General features: G+C 38.0%; 1 protein-coding gene across 1 annotated transcript; it reads right to left on the reverse strand.

Annotated features, from left to right (window-relative positions):
* Positions 1-20,902: 20,902 nt before the first annotated feature.
* On the reverse strand, positions 20,903-22,279 carry LOC118594286 (tripartite motif-containing protein 43-like). Its single transcript, XM_036204121.1, has one exon. It carries the CDS (start codon positions 22,277-22,279, stop codon positions 20,903-20,905), a length of 1,377 nt encoding a protein of 458 aa, XP_036060014.1.
* Between the last annotated feature and the right edge of the window lie 2,562 nt (positions 22,280-24,841).

A 24,841-nucleotide genomic window follows, 5' to 3' on the forward strand; every position in this document is an offset into this window, starting at 1 on the left:
CGATGTTCTTTGGCCTTTTCAGGAGGAATAAACAGCTTTCTTTTAAAAGGCAAACCATTTAAATTTTTAAAAGTGATTCTAAACAATACTTTTCTTTATGAAATTCTAAAGTATACCCTTAGATTTTTTTTTTCATCCCTTATGAGCTGAAGGTTTTGAAAAAAGACTAGTCACTAAAGCAGTAATCCTTTAAATATTTTAATTTGGGATCCATAAGATGACTCTGTGGGCTAAAGATAATTGACACTAAGCCAGATACTGGAATTTGATTCCGGAAACCTGCATGAAGCAAGGAGAAAAGCAGTTCCCACACCTTGTTCTCCAGTTTCCTCATGTGCAAGAGACTGCCTGTGTGTGTGTGTGTGTGTGTGTGTGTGTGTGTGTGTGTGTGCCTGTGTGCATTCTTTTGTTTACTAATGGGTGTGTCCTAAATTGGATATCCATAGTTAGACCACTATTAATGTAGTATCATGTAAGGATAGTAGTCCATAAAGCTCTTGTTTTCCAAAATCTAGCATGTGATTAACTAAAGGATGAGGTTTAGAAGTTGAGAAAAATGGTTTAGTGATATAGGTATTTATATATTCTCCCAAATGGTGACAATTCTAAGTTGCAAAACTTGGTCCATAAGTTCTTTGTACTGGATGCCAAACAGTTTTATGAACCAGTTTTTTGCATAATTTTGCCTGGATTATTTAATCAATATTAATGTTTGTTTATTTTTTAATTTTTTCTTAGTTTTATGTTACACTGAGTTAGAGTCCAAAACTATTACTATTGCATAAAAGTTGTTTAAGAAAAAAATCTCTCTTTTTAGTGTCTGGGTTTTTCTTGTTTTGTTTCATTTTCTTGTCACCTACACAAGATATGTATTTTCTTATTTAAAATATATGTGTGTTGTGTTAGGTAACATAAAGTCTGTAACTATAATTGCATACAGGCTTAGTTAATCATAAGAAGAGGTCAAAAATTAACATAAATCAACAAACATTTTACTCCTGATATTCTTCAAGTAATGTTTTTGCAATCAAAGAAGCATGTAAATCTATATTGCTAATTAGCCCTTTATACCACTGGTAACTTCAAAGTTGTATATTTTTTAAAAGAAATGTGAGTAGATAAAAAAAGGGACAAGATACTTCAAGAAATAACAAGTACACATGCATATATGAGCAATGTGAAATGGACTCATTGATTGTAGTCCATAAACATACAGTGGTAGTTTAAAGCATTCCTTGTAATAAACTGGGAAATTAGCTGTTAGTTTTTTCTGAGCTTTTTACATACTCATGTCTTATTAAACATATTAAATTGAAAATAGAGGACAGCCTTGTCCAACATTGATAGATGATCCTGAGCAAAGAAGCTGTTCCCTTAATCTACTGCTGTCCTATACTATTTAAAACACACTTTTGTAGGTACCAAACATACTGTGAACACCAGACTAAGGATCATCATTCAGTGCTAAATACTTCATATGTCATTCACCTTAAGATTGGAGGTCATGTATGACACAACAAATTTGAGCCTGAAGATACTGAAGGTGAATCTAGCACCTACTAAGGGCATTATTAATAACAATGAAAGTATTAGTAAATGTAAAAAGAAGAAATATTATTTAAGGTGTTTTGTTTTGTTTTAATAAAGGGAGGTAGAGTAGTTGTTGAAAACAAAAGTCCCCTGGATTCCACATAATGCCTTTGGAAGGCAATGAATATGAGAGCTGCAGTGCTGTGAGATGTTCAAGTATGTCAAATGTGTTGCTCTGATTGGTTAAAATAAAACACTGGGTGGCCAGTAGCCAGGCAGGAAGATAGGTAGGACAAGCAGAGAAGAGAATTCTGGGAAGTGGAAGGCTGAGGCAGGGAGACACTGCCAGCTGCCGCCATGACAAGAAAGATGTAAGGTACTGGTAAGCCACGAGCCATGTGGCAAAGTATAGATTAATAGAAATGGGCTAAATATAAGAGTAAGAGCTAGAAAATGGTAGGCCTGAGCTAATGGCCAAGCAGTTTAAAAAATTTAAGTGTCTGTGTATTTATTTTATAAGTGTGTTGTTGGACTAACAGGGCTTGGTGGGGGCTGGAGAGAAAATCTCCAAATACACTTCAGAGCCAGTGCTCTGTATGTAGTTCTGAGAGCTAGAGACCTTGTACTTTGACTAACCCAGACAGTCATTGGATCTCATTCTAGGCAAAGGAATGTGATGCAGGAGAAATAAAAGTAAATTGATTGATCCTGGTTGCAAAAGTTCTACTCAGTCCTGAACACCAGGTAAAAGTTTTGTGTCTGTTATTTTCAAGTATTTAAAATTAGAGGATGTGCAAGTTAAATTTTTTGTCAACTTATAACAATAAAGACACTCCAGAAGAATAAATCTCAATTAATGAATTGCTTCCATCAGACTGGACTGTAGGCACATCTGTGGAGCATTTTCTTATTTAATGATTGACATAGGAGGGCCCAACTTACTGTGGGCAATGACATCTTTGGGCATGTGGTCCTGGGTTGTATAACACAGCAAATTAAGCAAGCCATGGAGAGCAAGCTAGTAAGCAGCATTCCATCACTGGCTCTGCTTCAGTTCCTGCCTTGACATCCTTCAACAATCTATTGTGATTTTGAAGGTTAAGTATACTATAAACACTGTCCTCCTCTAAGATGATTTTGGTGCATATTTTATCACAGCAACAAAAAATAAACTAATGTAGAGTGCAAGGAAAACATTTCAGCCCTTATGAGAAAACCTGTGTTATAATGATGCCAAATTGTACATTATTTTATAGCCGGAAGAGTTAATAAAGCAGTTATTGAATTCAACCTTGATTGGATACTATCTCTTCGGTATGTCCTAAAGCTTTTTGATCAAATATATCTTTCTTTATTATTTTTTGAGCTAGCATACACAATAATGGATTTAGTTATGACACAGACATACATACATATAACTTACTCATGAATATCTACTCTTCACATCCTCCCCATCCTTTCTCTCACTGGTCCCCTTCTTCCTTTGAAGTAGTCCTCATCATTTTTTCCCTTTTCTTTTGAGGAGACTACACTGTTTTCTATAATTTATCTCATAATTTGCATTCCCAGTACTACTGTGCAAGATTTTCCTTTGCTCTATATCCTTCCCAGTATTTATCTTAACAACAAAAAATAACAGCTGTTCATGTGTGAGGTGATATCTCATTGCATTGCATATATGTGATGATTAGCCTTCTGTATATACAAAATACCCATGTGTATCTTTTTTGAGAAATATCCATTGTAATATTTTGCCCACTTTCAATCAGACATGTTTGCTGTTGAGGTTTAGTTGTGTCAATATTCTGAATTTTCCCTTATGTAGGTTCTTTCTTGACTTAGAACAATGTCATCCTTTTTTAAATCATAGTAATATTATATTTCAAGTATTTTATGTACCTAATCTAGTTAAATTTCTTATTTGCTATGAGGTGATATCTAATTAATTCTTCTAAATGTGGATATGCTGTTGTCTCAACATTTTTTACTGGGAAAAAACTTGCAAGGACTCACAATTCTTGTCAATATCATACTATACTACATAAAATCAGGACTTAATATAACCTAATCACTCTAATAGTCAAGAATTTTTTTAAAAAGTAAGCTGGTGGCACATACACAGACACAAAAACAGGCATACACACAGAAACACAGAAACACACACATACACATAGAAAAAAAGATAAAAATAAACAAATGGAAGATGCGTTTAAAGAGGCCAATACTATCATGATGTGCCATTTGCAACCTGGTGAAGCAAAGGCCAGTGGTGCAATTCATTCTGTAGCTACAGGCTTGGAAAAGGAGGGAGGAATAGCATGATTCCCTGTCAGAAGCCACGGATCAGCCAATGAGTAACATGTGGAAAACAGAATCTCAAGAACCTGGTATCAACAAACCAAATGTTAAACCCCTATATGGGTGAAATTTTATTTGATTTTTTTTTTAATTTGTTAAACCTTTGTTATAAATAAGTTGCAAATGAAAAACAACACACATTAAAATTAACCCAGAAATCTAAAATATAGAAACAGTAACTATTACTTTTTGAGACTTTTGAAGTTCAGTGCTGATATAATTCACCTTTCCTTAGTTTTAGCATACTTCCAATTACAATGTTTGAGTTAGTAACATATAAAAAAAGCAGCAAATCCACATACAGATTGTGTGTGTGTGTGTGTGTGTGTGTGTGTGTGTGTGTGTGTGTGTATAAACCAGACAAATCAAAAGAAGGCAGAAATGTTACCCTTTCTTTCCCCTCATTTTGGTGACAGTACATCTTCTTTAGTTAATATCTTCTGGATACACCTACTACACAACTGTAAAAGATTTGCTAGATTAAGATTAGTGAATAAACCAGGTGGTGGTGGTGGCGGCGGCGGCGGCGGCGGTGGGAGACAGAGGCAGGTGGATCTCTGTGAGTTCAAGGCCAGCCTGGTCTACAGAATGAGTTCTATGACAGGCTCCAAAGCTACACAGAGAAACCCTGTCTCGAAAAATTTTAAAAAAAGACATTAGTGAATAAAAAATAAGTGATAGAGATAAGTAAAAGAATAGAGAATATTGTTCATTCAAGTCAAAACTGTCTAAGGAAATAATCATAGCCTTGAATGAACATTAATATTTTAATAGTATTAAGTGAAAATTTAATTAATTTTATGCAAACTTAGTCTAGTGATAGCCAATAAGGAACAAACTAACACATGTCAATCTTCTCTGTCATCAGTACAGACTTCTCCTTTTTCATGGTTCTCAATAACTTTAAAGCTGATTAGTCCCAAAAACAAATATGTAGAAATATTAAATCATCTAAAATTTTGTTCCATGAAGAAATATTTTAATATTTTTAAAACTTTGATTCAATTTTTTATTATGAAGAGCTTGCAAGTGAAAGAAATCACATATCAAAATTACCCATACTTAAAGTCTATACATCTCAGTGAACTTCTATATAGTTTTACTTTTTTAATGCTTTGCACACTACTGATTAATCAAATTGATTGATTTTGGTTCTTTAATGCTAAGGTTTCTCAAGATTAAATCATTATTCCATGCATGTTTATTTAATGATTAAAATAGGATATAAGCTAGTGACATTGCTACTGAGCTTTGTCAAAGTAGGATGTGCCCCATGCTATGAAACAGCTTGTTTTATGATTAGAATACAGACACAAGTGTGCAGAGGTGAATATTGATGAAACAAATCTCAGCAATAGAATTTCTTTTCTGCAAAAAATACATTAAAATTGTTTTCTTTTTCGTATCATAATATAATTGCATCACTTCTTCCTTCCCTTTCCTCCTTCCAAATCATCCCATATATAGCTCCTTGCTTTCTTTCAAATTCATGGCCTGTTTCTTCATTTATTGTTGTTACACACATATAAGACTCTCTTACTTATGAAGATGCTCTAGAGAGAAAACCTTGATATCACAAAGGGCAACACATGCAAAAGATTGTAAGAGCTGGCATTTGAAGAGTAAGTACCATCCAAGTGAGTGTGTCTCACTGGAGAGTGAATGCAAGTAATGAAATGTCATGACTGCTGGATTGGACAGTACGGGGCTTGTAAATTTTTAGTCAAAAGGAGGATACTATGAAAATAGAAGGCCAGAAACTGATAATATTTGTAGGATTAGTGGAAATTGGGAAACTCGCAGTGAGTTATTTGTAAACATTTAATCACTCAGTCTTTTCCATGGTTCCTCAGTGTTTGCTGCAGCCAACCACAGATGGGAAGCCTTTGGGAAAAACTTGCTCCTGGACTGGACATGTGCTCACTTTTTGTCATCACTCCTAAATGATAAAGTATAAGTGTTTACGTTGTATAAGAGGCTATAGGCAATCTCAGTATCCTAAAGAAATGTAGGAGTCCCTTAATCCTGTCTTGACAAGGCACCCTTCCCCCCAAAAAAATTATCATGGGAGATATTCTACACACAAATACAGATCTTATACATAAGTGGAGAAAATATCAGCTTGGTTTTTATGAGTCTCATCTTGGAGATTTTCCATGTGGTCATAACCAAGAGGTTGAGAAGAAATTTATCTTGAAGATTCCCATAGTAGGGCCCTGGTAAAGCTGTGTTAGAAAACATGGCCACATACAAATGCCTGAGAAAATACAGGGCCAAACTGCTGATCTTCTTTAGCAATTGATAGTGAAGTGGAGTTACGATAGAGAAGATACATAGATTTGTGAATGAGTATAAGACAACTGAAAGATGAATGGTAAGCAATAGGAATGCTTCCTGGTAGGGGGGCGCGGGGCTGGCTTGTCATTGCCAGGAAAAGAGACACCTGCTGTGGTGCACAGGTACTGACCTTTTCCACGAGTGAGCATGCCCAATAGCGAAACAGGTGTAATCAACTTCCTCTGTGTGTCCTTTTGTGTGCGGGAGGAGACAGAACAAGAACTACAGAAGGGAAGTGGGGAAGGGGCCAGAGACTAAGAAAACACTTGCCAGGGCGAGAGTGGAGCGATTTCCTCTGAATAGAAACATGCCTTCCTGGAGGGAGAAGTGAAACTCGTAAAACTCAAAAACGCTAACAAAAATTACACGACTCAAGAAACTCAGAAAGGTATGAGTCACGAGGCCCCCTCCCCCAACGGATTTGTAAGCGGTGAACAGTTTCTAGGAAAGAGAAGACTCTTCTGTGAAGCTGCCAGCAGGCTGTGCAGGGAGCAGCTTCAAAGGCACAGCATGAGTGAGTCATCATTCACACTAGTGTGCACCTTTTTTGATGAATCGGCCTTTAAATCTTTCGTGCTCTTGTGAGTCACCCCGCTAAGCCCATTGGGTGACCCAGCTACATTTGGATGGAATAATTTCCTTGAACTGACTTCAGCCCCCCACCACCTGGGGAGACTACATATTGGTTTATGTCTCTCCAGAAAACGTCACACCACAGGGAGGTAGTGGCGTCCACTGAGCAAAATGCACTTGCCTTAGTGAGGTACTTGTTTCTTAAAGAGAGCTGAATGCCTATGGAAAAACTGCACCACATGGTCTCCAACAGTGGATTGCAGTGTGTGCTCATGTGCTTATGGCTTATCAAGGCCAGGAAATACTGTCCTCTGCAAACACTTGGACTGCCTTTGCCTGAGTAGCCCGGCGGACTTACTGGAAGGACTGTGAAGGGACTTTGTTAGGATGATAGAAATGATTGACATCTTGGGTACAGTGATGTCTACTGATAATAACAGGTGAAACAAATATGGAAATATATATTGTGAACTGTCTCATGAAACCAAGCATAAACTATGGTATGATTCAATATGCTCAAGCCTCACTGCTTAGCAGACTGAATATTTTGACAGTCTTTGTGGAAATTTTCATCAGTGAAACTAATGACTTTTGTTCCTGAAAATCATTTGAAACTCCCCCTTGGAGTTGTTTTTCCTTATAGGCTTAGGATATTGATAAATTATTTTCTTAACTTTCACTACTTGTGTCATGAGTAGCTATTAAAAAACAAACAAATAAAAAACCAACCCTAGATTCTTAGTGACTTAATGCACCTCTTTCTTTCCTAAAAATGATAATCATTATTGTTTCCAAGCCAAGATTTGTGCTAGGTAGATATCACCCACTAACTATTCTGCCTTTCTCTTCCTTGGTATATCTGCAGTTTTTCTACCAGCTTAGTTCTGTGAGAAATCCAGGACCTGTTTGGTTAATCACACAATCAGAGGTTACCTGAAAATCATTGCCTTTCCTGATAGACTTCTTTATTCTCAGTCTCATATTGCCAGAATGGATGTGAATGGAAATTGACCGAAAGCACTGTGTTTCCAGATACCTAACTGTAAGGTAAAAGGTAGAACCCATTAGACAATTAGAATACTGGAGCTGTGGGTTAAATTTCAATAGGAATATAATCATAACTAGATAACAAGAGTACTTCATTTTGTCCACAGCGGATTCCAGCGTCTTGTAATATGCCCTCCGGCTGAAGGATATATGAAAAGGATTTGACTTCTCTGTTCTGTGGTCTTTTCAGTTTTCAAAAAGCTTTTCTTTCCACTGTTGCTAAGAGGGAAAAAGAAACTGTTGCCAAGTAACAGGAAAATAATGTTCAACACGTATCTGTGTCTCCTCAGTTGCATATCAAATGCAAAACCCTCAGCTGTTCTCAAGGGCATGGTGTCACTGAGCTATCCTTCAAAACACCTCAGTCCACCATTAGAGGCCATGTGGTGCAGTGTTTTTCTAATAGTGGCATTCAGCTTTATATACAAGTTTTCATGTCCCACCTTGAGAAATAAGCACAATCACTAATGCAATTGCACTTTTCATTTGTCTGAAGCTCTGCTTAACCATAAGTAATTTGACAAAAGATTATTTTGCCTGTTTCATTTCTTCTTCCTGACCAACAATGTGTGTCACATCTGACCTTCTGAAGACTTCCTCTTTGTTAACACATAATAAGTAGGTTAAAGATCTGTTATGGTTCACCTTGATGTGATCACAGACAGTCTACATTTTAGAAATAGACTTAGCCAAAGGGCATCAGAATCCATAATTCAGTAAATGAACACTGTAAGTCAAGCCCAGTATACAATCTGCCCAGCCCCTCTTTGAGAAAATTACCCACCTCTGATTCTATTCTTGATTTGCCTCATGACTTTACACTCTAGCCACAGCTAATTGGACCAGTCATTGATCTAATGAGAATCAATATGTTAAAGGAGTAGAGAAAATTAAATGTCTTCTTTCAAAAATGTATCCTGAAACCTAATGATGTGATAGCCTACAGAGGGGACGCATTAAATCATATTCATTCAGGATAATCATAGAAGGTAGAAGAAATGGAGGTGAGACAAAAGAGGCAAAGAGTGTTTATGCCACCCCTAATGCTCGTAAGAGAGTAGACATTGACAAAGGCTAGATTCTATTAACAACATTTGGCTTTATTGTTCAATCATTCCTTCAAATGTCCTCCAGTAAAGCACTCAATTTTTATCTATTTATTTATTTATCTATTTATTTATTTATTTTCTATTATCAGCTCTATACAGTACAAATTCTTATCCTAATTGTGAAATGTTTCATTGAGGCTTGCCCAGTAACTGAGTAACACCAAAACTTATTATAAGCCCCAGTCATCCTAGGGTCCCCCCTGCTATATAGCCTCCCTGGTTCTGTGGGTCACTTTTGCCTTGAAATGACTCCATACCTTCTTGCTAACTACCAGTTTTTGAAATTTAGCTCAGCCTACAACAGCCTCATATCTGAATCAAAATATTTACCTTCTCCCATCTATCCCTTCTAATTTTTCCCACTAGTTGGCTAGAGATAAGAAAGACTAAAAATGATGAAATCTGCTCCTGCTTAATTATCTCTGGGGTTAAGTGTCCCTGTAATTTGGCCATTCTGATTTTATCTGGGGTGGGTGGTCCTAATGAAATGCTGTTCCTTCGTTTTCTAGAACGCATGTCATCTCTACTCCCCATTGCCGCTGTTGATCATCCCTTCAGCTGAGGCAGCCCTGACCTTTGGGGTCTTGCTAGGAATCCAGTTGGTTTCCATTGCCTTATGCAGCCCATGCTTGGGCAGCTCTACATTTTCTTCTGCTTCATTAATTCCCTTTTTCTTTATACCAAATACCAGGCCACGGTGAAGTTCTCAAAGAGGAAAAGGATAGAAAAGAAACTGTTTCCATATATTTTTGACTGCACTTCATAGTGTTTCCTCTTGTCCCACATAATATGAAATGCTGCAGATTTCTCTTAGCCTCTTCATTTTTGTCAGCAGTAAAGAGAGAGCACCCGAACTCAAAGGAGATAAGATTGTGAAGAACTTCTTCATTGTACCTCTGTTGAAATACAGCACAATATTGGGCTGATAAGTACTGTAGCCCAGCAAACACCCAATCAGAGGATGACATGCTCAGTGTCTTAGAAATCTCACCTGCTGGTTCTCCTTCACTGTCCCTAGACATGGCGTCCATAGAACAAGGGGGCTTTATGCTGTGATGATTGCAAGAGAAAAGCATTATGGGAAGAAAACCAAATAATCACTCCTATTCTACTCTAGTGTTTCAGGATCCTTGGACACTTCTGACCACCCTCAACCCTCTTGGTCATCAATAAGGAGGAGGTGGTAGAGGTCTTTGGTGCATCTGCAAGAGGAAAACCTGTCTGGCTTCAATTATGCATTGCTCATCAGAGTTCCTTCTAGAACAGAAAGTGCTTCGAGCTTCTTGTCAGCCAAGTTTACAATTAGTCTTGACTGTGACTGCAGAACATCAGAAACACTTCTATTCAATATCACTTGCACTTTCTTGCAGCGTAAGCCTGTTTCCTCATGAGGCTTGGTTATGCTTCCTATCTTTAGCTTCTGAGAGAGCTACTATTAAAAAGAAAAGAAAAACTAGCTACTGACATTTTCAGTTTCCATCCTATGTCCAAACATCATCCAACTATGACAATGGATAAGTTCCCACGAAGACCTCCAGGGAGACATGAGGGACAGATAGCTCATCAAGGATCTCAGCATCTGCTTGAACGACAAAACTTGCACATACAAAAATAACAATATACCATATTATTTCAGTGAGTACCAGAGGAATTGTCAAAGACAATAACCACTCTGGGAGACTGCTGGTTCCTAGCTAGCAATCATGCCATTATTGTACAGAATCAGTGATTGGGAAATACAATCACATTTGCATTTAGAAAGAGAAATGACAAGCTGCTCTTCTTGAAAGCTTTGAATGATGTCTTTAGGGAAACAGTCATAACAACAAAAAAAATCATAATTTATATACCTGTACATCAAAGAGGTAACCAGTATAAAATTCTTTAAATGTTAAGTGATGTTAAAAACTGTGTCTGAGTTTGTTGTGGTTTTATTCCTGTTTTATGTTCCTATACAGATGCATCTGCATACATTATACACATAAATTTTAAGTAAAAATTTAAGCTCTAAGAACTTCATTTCATTAACCATTATGTTTTAATATTTAAGTAAGATTTTAGAACAGTTATTATTCAAATGTACTTTGAAGCTCAATGTTTGTCCTATATCACCAAGATACTTTGAAGCAAGGCAAATCTTCAAAACATCCTTTCTTACCACCAGGCCTCCTAAGGGTAGCATTCATTTTGATGACAGTGGTAAACAGACCAACAGCTGCTTTGACTGATGTTCAGAAGACAAATTTCAAAGACAAATCACACATAACAGTTTCTTGTCCAATAATGAAGAGCTTACTACACAAATAAGTAGCTATAATAATTAATATGAGTAAAAAATGTAAGAATGTTAAAAATCCTCGAATGAGGCCCCTCCCCCTTCCATTTGAGCTCTAGTAAAATAAATTTATCCTCAGAGAAATGGGCAGATGAGGACAGACAGATGGGGAGGCTGACGTCTTACTTCATACATAAAAACTACACTAACTTGGGCGAGTTATTTTGAGTGAGATTATTCAAATATGATTTTTATATACTTTTATATTACAAAGTCTTTTGGACTCCACTTTAATTTCTCTGTGGGGAAATCTGTTTTAAATCATTAGCTTTCTTAAGGAAAATGCCTAGGAAATTATTATTTCATTTTAATGAGCATTATTCATGGAACAGATTCCATATTTTTCTGAGATTTTTACAGGGAAAATCATAGTAAAACACATTTTAAATATTAACCCAAAGGATTTATAGCTAGATACAGTTTTATTGGGGGCTTATTTTGACCTATGGCTAATTATATTGCTTCACTTTATAATTATCTCATACTCATAAAAAAGATGCTTTACTTGGAAGTGCCAAGGACCTGAACTTGAAGACTCCTCCAGTGTTACAATTTAATGATGTAAACTTCCTGTTAAGTTATACTACAGATTTCAAACTTCTAAAATTCAGTTTGTAGCATGCAGCAGAGCCAGTTTCCTTGTGACATCTTCTTCCGTTCTTTGTTCTGGCTGGTGACCTCCCCACCCCTGTCTTTCCCCTCTCTCTGCCTCAGTCTACTGTCACCTTCCACCGCTATCATTTCCCCTTCTGTGATGAAAATGGTTCTTGACATCAGTATGAAATACACAGAATGATCCAGTATTTAGGATTTAACTGACCTCCATACTTGCTGTTACCTTTAATCTTGAAGTCAGAGAAGGAGTAGAGAATTAGCAGTGATATTGCAGCCGTGTAGAGTAACTTGAAGGACATTTCCTGAGAGAACTAAGAGGGACTCAGAAAGACACATACACCGTGTCTTCTGTTGTCTGCTGAATCTAAAGTACCAAACAAAAAAGTCAAGTACATAGAAGCAACAAAGTAGACTGGCGCTTACCAGGGCAGAGGAGAAATGAGATGAGGAAAGGCTGACCAATGTGTTCAAACTTTGATTTGTGTTAGAGGAATAAATCTAGAGACCCAGCAAACAGATGAAGTGCTATAACTATAATATTTAATTGTATTCTAGGAGTTCGTTAAAACAGCAGCTTCTTGGTGCTTTTACTTCCAGAAATAAATAACTATGTGAAGTAATTAATACTTTGTGTGGCTATAGTAATCATTTCACTATGTGCATGTATATAAAAACTTAAGTTGGTAATCTTTAAATATATAATAATAGTAAACACATCTGTTTTATTGTTCATTTAGGATGAATTTGAACCTCTCTTGAAATAGTTTTAAATATTATATGATAATATATATATATATATATATATATATATATATATATATAGTGGTATTATACAATACATTGTACAGAATGCAACATATAGTTCCTTAAATACATTATATATAATATGGCAGTATACATATGGCATATTAATATAACATGTAAGATATGATATGTAATAAAATATATTTAAATGGAAAAAGTGGTTCATTGTGTAATTTATCACTTCCTTAAATATTTACTTTATTATACATAACATTTACTGATTATTAATATATTGATTTACTCTTGTGTTTTGTCAGCTGGGAATTTTAAGGCTTTATCTTCATTCTTGTAAAACACCTTGGAAATCTTTGACCCAACCTTCTGGTTTTCTTGCTTGACTAGCTGAGTTTCTGCTTTATGTGAAAACTGTATCACTAGGGACCACTGCCCAACTTACAGGTAACTCCTCCACCATTGTGTGCTGCTTTTCTAATTCTGCGGGTGGGACTTGAGGATCTTCTCCTTTTATGAACTTCCTCAACCTGGTGTTTCCTAAGTGTTATCAGTCTCCCCGCTCCCTCCAGGAAAGAATGTCAAATTTTGAAAAATAGCTACACACCATACCACCTCCTCCTGCAGCTCTTATATTCTTTCTTCCCCCTTTTCTGCTATTTTCTTTTTCCCTTGAGGACCAGGTGTTGTTGATTTCTGAGTATTTGCTTTCATTTATGCATAAGCATACGTCAGGAGGTACTTTCCTGAAATAAATACCGATCACTGAAAAATAAAATGTTTTCTTTCAAGATGGAGACTGATAGCCATGATAATCTGGGGCTATCAGGTCATATACTTAGAAAGCATTCTAGCAGTCATATTACACCCATTTAATAAAGTGGGAGAAGTGGCCTCCTCACCAGACCTACGATCTCTCCAGTCAAGGTTTTTGCCTTGTTTACAGTACCAGATGGGAATTCCTTCTTTCAGAGTGGATTTTGAATCCAAGTAGAAAACAATCGATATATCTGACATTTATACCACTATTGCATAAATGGCCACATCTTGCTTGGCATGTTAGCAATATAGTATTTAAAAGATCCATAACAGGGTAAGACTATTGGTGCCAATTTTTCCTCAAACAGCCCATGTGTAACCTCAAGCACTACGAAACCTAGCTATCAATGAGGGCATTTCCTGCTCAGTCCAAGTCTGATTTCTGCAAGTCTTACAGTCCAAAGCATGTAATATCTTCAGCAATATCTTCTTAATGTCTAAATCTGGAATGCCCCAAAAAGCAATTGCAATAGCCTCATAGTTGGTGAGACTTTAGGGGATAGTCTTGTCAAGAATTCACAGGGACACATGCTGGCTAGTTTTCTGTCAATTTAACAGAAACTAAACTCATTTTGGAAGAAGGAACTTCAATTGAGAAAATTTCTCCATGAGATTGGCCTATGGACTACACTACAGTATATTTTCTTGATTGAAGATTGGTGTAGGATGGCCCAGCTCACTGCGGGCAGTGCCAACCCTGGCATGGTGTCCTGTAGGCTATAAGAAATCAGGATGAGCCAACCACGAGGAGCAAGTCAGTAAGTAGCACTCCTCCAAGGCTTCTACATCAGTTCCTGACTCCAAGTGCTTGCCTCAAGTTCCTGCCCTGACTTCTCTAGATGATGGACTACAAGGAGTAAGATGAAATAAACCTTACTGCTGTGGGGTGTCTTTCTGTATGCTGTGAATATGTGTTGCTATGATTGGCTAGTAAAAAACTGCTTGGGTCAAAGGCAAGGCATCTTAGAGGTAAGCAGGAGATTCAAGGAGAAAGACAGAAAAGAGAAAGACAGAGTCTAAAGAAACATCAGCCACCACCAAAGCAACAAGATGCCAGCAGACCGGTAAAGCCACGGAACACATGGCAAGACATAAATTAATAGAAATGGGTTAATTTAAGATAAAAGAGCTAGCTAGCAAGAGGCCTGCCATAGGACAAACAGTTTGTAAATAATATTAAGCCTCTGAATGATTATTTAATAAGTTACTGCTGGACCTCAGGGCTGGGTGGGAGCAGAGAGAAACTTTCAGCTTCACCTTCCTGCCTCAAATTGCTTTTAATCCTGAGTTTTAACACAGCACTAGAAACCCTAACTAGGACAGGAAGTATCACACTCACACTCCTAGGATTTTCCCAAGTAATTTTATAGCCCCTGAACATGCCTTTTCCTACCTATGAGGATATCTTCATTCAAACTCCCTAACTTTTATTTTTACCATCCTTTCAGATTGTTGTCAAACCCAAGATAGAATGGTGTTAGAAATATATAATGAAACAATTTTATAGAGAGTAGACAGTATTCCTGAAAGCCTACTTCTGTCCATTCTTAAATAAGTGTCATGTGGTTTGGGGGTGCAGTGTCTATAAGAATAATAAAAATGGAGAGGGTAAAAATAATATCAAAGTCCTATATTTCAGGGAAAGATGCCATACATGGCTCATAATCTATCATATCTCATACTCTCTATAATTCTCACTTATGTTTCATGAGCTGTCCACTCCCCTTAGAATATGCTGCTACTGTTCTTGTGGGACTACCCTATATTTCTTCATTTCTAATAGTTAAACTATTGGAGTGGACCTATGTTGCTCCACCTGACTCAGGGACAAGAACTAAGGTTGTGTGTGGTGATGTATTGTGTCCCCCAATATACTGTGTCTCCCAATAAAATAAAACTTGCCTGGACACCAGAGGAGAAAGCCAGCTACTATGTAGAAGTTAGGCAATGGTAGCAAACACACATTTAATCCTATCACTTGACAGGCAGGGATCTGTCTGGATCTCTGTTAGTTCAAGGCCACACTGGAAACAAAGCCAGGTGTTATGGTACATGCCTTAAATTCCAACACTAGTTAAACAAGGAAGTCTGGAAGTCTGTACAGACAGACAGGAAGTGACAAAGCTGGGTAAGAAGAGCAAGTGATGTAGCTGAAGAGAGAGAGCAAACCAGATGGCAAAACAGCAAGGCACATAGATGTGGGTAGACAGGAAGTAGCTTGCCCTTGTTTCTGTGACAAATTAGTGGATTTTCCTCCTTCAGTATTAAAAGCTAGACCTTAGGAGTATCCTACAGTGTCTTCCTTAGTCTTTCTCTCTGTTCACTGTTTGTCTTACAAGAGTTTTAAATTTTTGAATCCCAGAAAGGGCTCCAACACACAGTTCTGACCTGAACTTACTTTTCCTTGCCTCTTAGATCAGGTAAGCTGTGACTAAACCTGATAAGTCTCCTTAGCTTGCTGAATCTTATGAGCCTCCCCCTCCCTCAAGAAGGGAATGTATTCATTCAAAGAAAATAGCTATACAAGAGCAGGTGATAATGGACTTTCTAAACTATGTCTCCTCCTCATGTTTGGAATATGCATGACCTTGAGCTACTGGGAAAGACAGTTGACTGCTTTCTTTAGAATGCCCCACAGGGTCTTGCATGAGAAAGATTATACGTATTGAAGTAGAAGGCGTAGGGAAATGAGAGGGAATGAGATGGAAGCACAACTGTGTAGTAAATGAGCTCACCTGATTCTGCTTTCAGTCTTCATAAGCCTCAAATATTTACTGTTCAGCTTCTGAAATAACCTCACAGAGAACTTACTAGGCATGGAAAATAATTAAAAATAGCATGAAGCTAGAGAAGGTTCATAAGAGCCTGTTACCAGCTTTCCCTCATCCCAAGGAAAACAGATAATTCATCAAGAATTTCAACATAAGTGAAGCTCTAGGGACCAAAACTCATTATTTTTTGCTTACCCAGGTACAACATTTTTCAGAAAATATTACCTTAAATAAATAACGGAGTATTAAAAAGGATGGAGTGTGCTTTCCTAATGATATTGTGAATGTTTTCAGGACATTATCAATGTATCAGATCAAAACAATTATAATATAATCCTAGAAAAATACGATGGTCCTCCTACAATGGAAGGCTGACATATTTCTACTTAAACAAAGGTTTTTTGTTGTTGTTGCTTTTTGGATTTTTTTTGGGGGGGTGGGGGGAGGTAGTTTTGTTTCTTTGTTTGGTGTTTGGTTTGTTGAGTCAGGGTTTCTCTGTGTAACAGCTCCTGCTGTCCTGGGAACTCATGTGTAGACCATGGGGATCACAAACTGGAGGAGATCGCCCGGCCTCCCAGGTGTAAGGATTAAAGACATGCATAGCCAATGCATGGCCTAAATGCAGGGTTTTTAAGTAGGCATGCAAGTAAGATAACCTGCTGCTTGTCTATTTTTATCAATGACAGATTATTAAACTCTTGACTTTAAATAATTTATCTGTTCCACTGAGTCTACCAGGAGATGTTTTTCTGTACATTTTTTTTGGCACATCACTATCTTGCCTTTATGATGACTGACTCTTCTCATTCCTACAGAAAATATTAATCACAAAGTAGAATGGGTCCAATATGAGTTTCTTTTTCTTCCTCATTCAAATCCTGCCTTAGATGGCAGGCACTCACTCTCACAACTGAACTTCATCCTCCAGTCCCAAAGCACATTAAATCCTTGTATGATAATCTGTTATTTGAAAGGGCATATTATGTTAAAGATATTTTAAGGAGGTCAAACATGGCTGAATTTGGAAGCATTGGCATCAGGAGTTCAAGGCAGCACAACTTACATGAATCCCAGATCACCAATATTATATGTCTCTATTTTTAAAAGGAAAAAAATGGAAAGAGCTCTATCTCAGGTTGCAGAGTACTTGCTTAGCAAGTACTAGGTCCTGGGTTCATTCTTCAGTGTCCCAGATAATCAGGTATGGTGTCATATGCTGTAATTCCCGAACTCAAGGAGCAGAGGCAGACAATAAAGGTCATACATAACTATACAGCATGTAGCAGAGCAGCCTGGGATACAGGAGAAAGTTTATCAAATTAATAATTATTGTTGTTATTATTATTATTATTATTATTATTATTATTTTGAGGAATTCAGTTGGGAGTTTGAGAGTGATACCCACCTTGCTTCTTCACTTAGAGTAGAGCACAGTCTCTTAAATGTCAACCATGGTTTCTACTTTTAGGAACTTCGTGTTTACTATGTAGGTGATGCCTATGTTTGGATTCTTGGTGGTTGCCCACACGGATGAGACAATAAATCAAAAGCAAAATAAAAATTTAACATGGGAGCATCAAATACCACCTGCCTGGTGATTGCAGGCAATAAAAGCCGAGAATTTGAAGACACTATAGTAGGTCAGGCCAGTCTGAGAAATCTGCCTTCTAGAGAGCATGGTGTGGTGGGGAAGAGAACAGAATAGCTGGGGCCAGGAAAGAAACCCTTCTCATTTGATAATACACAGACTCATTAATCAAAGTAGTTAATTTGAGGACCAATTACATGAAAGACTGAAGCAGGAACATCACAAATTCAAACTACCCCAGGACAACTTAATGGAACCCCAACTCAAAATCAAATAACCAAATAAAAACCAAAATCCAAACAAACAAAGACCCCTGCCACGGCCCTGTGAGATTCTTGTGTCAACATTTGCTTTGTGCACCACATCTACTTATCCCAACCCATTAGCCAGCAGATGTTGAGGGTATAATATTGTTTGAGGGTACTTGCTTCATGTTTATGCCATCCCATAAGTGCACTTTCACTATTAACTATCAGTTTATTTATCCAGAGGTTGGTTTGTGGAATGAAAACTGAAAACTAACCACTATAACTTAGAAAGATAGAATGGTCCCTTTTTTGACTTTTGGATATTCTGTTCTGTAACATAAATTGCTAAACTGTTGAAAGATGAGAGAAACATAACAAGCAAGTCACAGTCTTACCTCTATGAAATCCTCAGCCTCAAGAGCATGAGTTCCTGTTTCCTCACACCTTAAATACCTTATTCTGCCCTGACCTCACTTCATGGGATTAAAGGCCTGTGTGACTCCCAGTACTGGGACTAAAGGTATGTGCCACCAATGCCTGGCTCTGTTTCCTGTACGGCATTCAACTCACAGAGATCTAGATGGATCTCTGTCTCTCAATTGATAGGATTATGGTGTGTTTCACCACTGTCTGGCCTTTATGTCTATTCTAGTGGCTTGCTCTCTCCTCAGATCCCCAGGCAAGTTTATTTGAGTACACAATATATCACTACATCTTTTCCTGTGTAAGGGTTTCTAAACTATCCAAAAACTGATAAGCAAGCTCACCACTAGTGTGGTGGTTTGAAGAAGAATGTCCACCCCCCATAGACTCACATATTTAAAATCTTTGATATCAGTTATTTAAAAGGTAACTTCTAAGGGCCTAGAGAGATGGCCTGGTCAGTAAAATGCTTGTCCAACCATCAGGACATGAGTTTGCATTCTTAGCTCCTAGAGACTAAGGCACTGTGGTTTGTTTATGCAGTCTCAGCACTAGGAGTGAGCTGTAGGTAGGTATTTGGAGCTCATTATGAGACAGTGGTCAATGAATATGTCTAGGCTGAATTTGAGGTTCTTTGTCAAAAACTAAAATGGAGGACAATTAGAGAAGACTCCAGAATCTGTTAATACTGTAGGTATGCAGGATCAAGCATGTGCATAAGCAATTGCATGCACATGTGCACACTTACACAAACATGTACAAATGCATACAACAAGCATTTGTACAAATAACTTCCTTATTTTGTAGATAAATGTTCTATAATTTTAGTTCCTAATGCTTTGTTCATTCATCTGTTGCTTGAAATATGTCATGCAGAATATATGAGATGTGATCTCTGCTTTGTAAGTAATTAATAAATAATTTACTATTATTCATTAGAGCTTCTTTTATCTTTCTGTAGTTTTATTCTTTACACTCTCCAGGGCCTGCCACCCAGCTCCCAAATAATCCTATGGAGAAATATTCTTCCTTATGAATGCCTGGCCTTAGCTTGGTTTATTTAAAGGCAGCTTTTCTACCTTTTGGCTCTTGGCTTTACCTATTTCTATTTTTGTATATCTTTTCTTTACCTCTTACTCTGCTTCTGGCTGTGTGGCTGGGTGACTATTTCCCAGCATCCTCTTCAGATTCTCCTTTCCTCATTCCTTCCTCTTCTCTTAATCCCCTTCTATTTATTTTTCTGCCTTGCAGCCACAGCTATCTCTCTCTTGCCTAGCTGTTGTCCATTCAGTTCTTTATTAGGCCAATCAGGTATTTTAAAGAGGCAAAAATAACACAGACTCACAGAGTTAAACAAATGCAATAAATCTTTGCATCATTAAACAAATGTTCCACAGCATAACCAAATGTAACAGATCTTCAACTAATATTCCACACCAAATTTTCTCTTTGGATAGTTCTTTATTAGTTCCAAAATCATCCATTATATTCCTTTATTTCTTCTTAAAGTGCCATCATTCCATTTACATTATTATTGTATTGTACAAATTTTAAATATTTTTAGAATAGCTAGACATCTTGTCAATGTTAAGTCTTGGTAAAATATTCAACTTCAAAGAAAAGGAAAAAGGAAGAAGGAGTAATAAATATAAACTAACAATGAACTGGATCTGTTGGTGCATGCTTTTAATCCCAGTTCTCCTGATGCAGAGGCAAGTGAACATCTTTGAGTTTTAGGATTAATATTGAGTGAATACCAGGACAGCCAAGAATACATAGCATGACCATGTCTCAATAAAAGAAACAAAAACAGGAAACTATGGAGTAATATTATTAGAAATGTGGGCTATGATTCTGAACCCTGTTTTATTTAGTATTAGTATTAGTATTATTAAAATTATTATTAAGCAATTTTCTACTCATTTTACATACCAACCACAGATCACCCCGCCTCAATCTTCCCCAAAGCCAGCTTTAGCCTCTACAAAACATACCCCGTTCCCACCTCCTCCAATTTAAGGTCTGCCATGGGAATTCAGCATAGAATGGTAAATTCAGTTGAGGCAGGTCTAAGCCCCTTCCCCCTGAACCAAAGATGAACAAGGTGTCAGACCTTAGGCACATGATGCCAACAAGCCCACTCATGCACCAAGGATCGATCCCAATCACCAAGCCTGGGAGTCACCCAAACAGTTCAAGCTAAACAACAGTCTCCAGAAACTAGAGGCCTAGACCATTCCCATGGTGGCACCACAGCTATGGTGAAACCTCTTTTAGACATACACTCAAATGCAGTGTCTGTAAAGAAAGAAACTTTTTTCCATTTAATAGTATTTTATTATCTAATAGCAATAAAAGAGATGACATTACAGGAGGAAATATTTACAGAAACACTAAGGTGCTGGATTAAAGGTACTCCCCTCATGGCCACTGGAGAAGAAAGGCTGGACAGGGTTTTTGAAGGTACCAGGGGGGTACCTGTATATTAGGGAACTCTTGGCCAAATTAATGAAACTTAAACATCCGTCATCACAATCCAGGAAAACCCCAAACCGGCCCAGTGGCTTCTCCATATAGTGCTGGAATACGGGGCATGTGGTGAGGAGACTGTAATGATTACCCTCCTTCACACACACAAGAAGAAATGCACCCTCATAGTCAATCATTTGTTTGGCATTCCTTAACCAGGAATCATTACAGACCCCTATAGCCCAGTTCCCAGAGTCCTGTAACTCCACCTCCCAGTAATAGTTCCCTGAGATGAAGTTCAAGGATGCCCAGGAAGCCAAATAGCATCCAACAGAAGTCACAGGTGTATGCTTACTGTGAAGTCCAAAGCTGAATTTTCTCAAGACATTGAATAGGTTCATCTTGTAATGGAATGTACTTACATTATCAAAGAAAATGTTAAAGTGGATGTGCTTGTACTTTTCAGTCAGTCCAATGATGGGTAGGGCACTGAGTTCAGGTTTCATACCTTGAGGCATGCTCAGCTGAATTGACTCACTCCTCCTGACCTTGTCATCCACACCCTGGAGCAGTACCACATATGGCTCCTGGGACATTGCCATCAGCTCCTGGTACATTTGTCTTAGTTCTTTGCTCTTTTGGACCATCATGGCCTCACTCTTCCTCAGTTTCCCTAAACCACATTGGCCTTCCATTCTCACACACTCGATATGTTTGGCTTCCTCTTCACAGAGGAATGGATGCAGCTCCCTATACTCTGTCCTGATCATTTGTTCCCGCAGAGTCACATAGTCCATCCACAAAGTTGTTGTTCTGTTCTCTGCCTGGATATTCTCTTCGTTTTCTTGGATCTTCTCCCATAGAGATGCCATCTGCTTCAGAAGTCTTTCCATTTCAGCGTCAGCTGCTGCCTCAATGGGACAATGTGTGTGACCTCTATGCTCATGGGAGTTAGAGCATGGTTGACAGAGGAAGATCCTGCTCTCAACACAGAAGATCCTCTTTGTCTCCTTGTGGGTCACACACTTATGCTCCTCAGAGCTCAGGTCCTTCATGAGGCTGGCTTGTCTGGCAATGGACACCAGCTTCTTCAGAACAACGTTGGTTCTCATTTCCTTCTGCTGGCACGGTTCCCGACACATAGGGCAGTGGACTGGAAGTTGGGTGTCCTCCCAGGATAGGTGCAGGCAGGCTCGACAGAAGCTGTGGCCGCAGCTGATGGTGACTGGATCTGTAAGGTAGCTCAGGCAGATGAGGCAGGTGAGTTCTTCCCGGAAGGCTTGTGAGATGTCTGACTCCATTTTCCCGCGGAATTGTCTCTGGTCTCAGCAGTGTCTGGAGCGGACACAACAATATTAGCTCACCTCAGTGGTGCGATCCTCAATGTGTGGCCAAGAACGATCTAGCAGTCTAGGAGCCAGAAGGTATGAGAACACACTCTGTCTGGTCTAGAGGAGAATGAAACTCGCTAGACTCTGGAATGTCATTATATACTCTCTAGAGACCACACCCACGTAAACAGCAGTACTCTGATTGGATGGAAGAGTCAATTAAATCTATGGCCAATACTCACAAAACAATCCTCCACAACAAGTTCTCCTGAGTCACACATCTTATCTGGGTGTGATAGGTCACACCTTTAATCCAAGAGTCCTTGGGAATGGGCTGTTGAAGCTGGAGGAGTTTTAGGTCAAGGCTTTCTTGGAATATACAGTGAGAACAGAATCTTAAAAAAATAAAGAGCAATTTTACTACAATATTTCACTGTTTCTAAATATTTTGTGATGTGCCTATATTTTCGGTTTACCTTTTTCAACTGAACAGTTAATGATATCAATCTGTGATTTTAGCAAATATCAACATTAAAAAATTTCTAATAATTCCTTGAGAATTTACTTCAGCTCATTTTTGTCTTACTCACCTCAACTGCAATTTCTTCAAGAATTATTCCTTTTTCAATGCTCTCCCCTTTTGTTCTTTCCCTCTTCCTTTTTTAGAAAGTTCATGGGGAATCCAGGGAGGGATTGGTGGCACACATCTTTGATGTTAACACTCAGGAGGCAGAGGCAGGCATGTCTCTGAAAGTTACAGGGTAGCCTCAACTACAGTGTGCATTTCAGGACAGGCTCCAATGTTAAACAGAGAAACCCTGTTTAGAAAAAGAATAAATATAAAAACAGAAAAATGGAAAAAAACAAAACAAAAGAAAAAAAACATGTTCAATGAACTAAAATTCCCATTTCTTGTCAGGGAATTTTCTTGATTGAATCCTTGGAATTAGGAAGCCCCACCTAAACTCAGATGTTTTGAGATGTGACAATTCATCTTAAATCTTAGCTGTCCCTTCTACGGCAGCCTGTTGAAAGGACATGGAAGAAGGAAACCCTTTCCTCTTTGCTATTTCTCTTCTTGCTCTTGTCCTCACTGGCAAGGTCATCCCTTCACTGGTGTAAGACCCGACTTTTTGGGTTAACTCTTAAGAGGACTGGCAGGTAAAGGAAGTTTTGTATTATTTATGTGGCAAGCCAGTTGTTGACATTGAGACAGATTTAGTAATTAGAGAGCATGAGGAATCATAATGAGTATGTTAAGATAGATTCCAAAGAGTGTGTAAAATGAGGATGAGGAAGACATAAAGATTAAATGTAACTTAATAAATCCTAGATGAGTGAAGATGTCCAGTATGTAAATTTATTTGAGTCTTATACCTAGAAATATGGTTCAGATAAGGATTATTCCAAACTGAGTTGGTGGAATCCTAAGAAAGAAGGCACCGACTGTGATATCATTCATGCTCTGGCTCCATTGTAGCATCTTTCCAGGGTTGGAATTAAAATCCCTACAATCACAGGGCTCACAGGAGAGGAGTCCAAGAGCCTATTGATTTCCCCTCAGGAAATTTCCTTTGTCTCCAAGTCATTGCCAGATCCTGGAAAGCCTCAACCCTAGTTGATTAGATCATAGGCGCCATTTAGAAACTGCCTTTGAGAACACCAGGGCCAAAAAGGCAGATGGTTTGGTTGCTGTAAGTGAACTTTTGGGGTGTTAGCCAGGCTTTTTCAGAGCTCTCTAATCTTCCTCTCTGGGGCTCTGAGGATTAGGAAGTGTGGATGTAGGATGAAGGCATCCTGAAGTGGAGGTTGTGTTTTCCCTTTCTTGAATTCTCTGTTAACTCTATGTCCCATTTCTAACTGAGTTAATTCCTTTCCTGATGTCCAGGTTTGTTTTTTTTTTTTTTTTTTTTTGAGTTCATCACTCATTTAAGATATTATCCATCTATAGTGTGTGTAGTTGGCAAAAATCTTTCACTATTCTGTAGGTTGTCACTTTGTCCCTTGTGATGGTGTCCTTAATGAAACAGATGCTTTTCAGTTCCATTTATTAATTGTTGCTTTTAGTGACTGTCGATTCGGTGGTCTGTTTTGAAGTCCTTTCCCGAGTCTATGAGATCAAGACTATTCCCCACTTTCTTTTTCATTAGGTTCAGTATATGTGGTTTTATGTTGATGTGTTTGATCCACATGCAGTTGAATTTTATGCAAGGTCATAAGTATGGTTGTATTTTCAGTGTTCTGTGTTTTGAGCACATTATCAATGTTTCAGATCAAACATTTACAGTATGACCCTAGAAAAGTACAGTGGTCTACCTCCAAGGGGATGCTGACATAATCCTACTTAAACCCAGGTTTTTGTTGTTGTAGTTGGTTTGTTTGGTGATATTTGTTTGTTTATTTTTTTGCTTTTTAGGATATTTCTTTTTCTTTTTCTTTTTTTTTGTCAGACAGGGTTTCTCTGAGTAATGGCTGTGGCAATTCTGGAACTCACTGTGTAAACTATACTGACCTTGAACTCACAGACTTCCT

This window comes from Onychomys torridus, chromosome 12, assembly GCF_903995425.1.
Source record: "Onychomys torridus chromosome 12, mOncTor1.1, whole genome shotgun sequence".
NCBI classification, from domain to species: domain Eukaryota; kingdom Metazoa; phylum Chordata; class Mammalia; order Rodentia; family Cricetidae; genus Onychomys; species Onychomys torridus.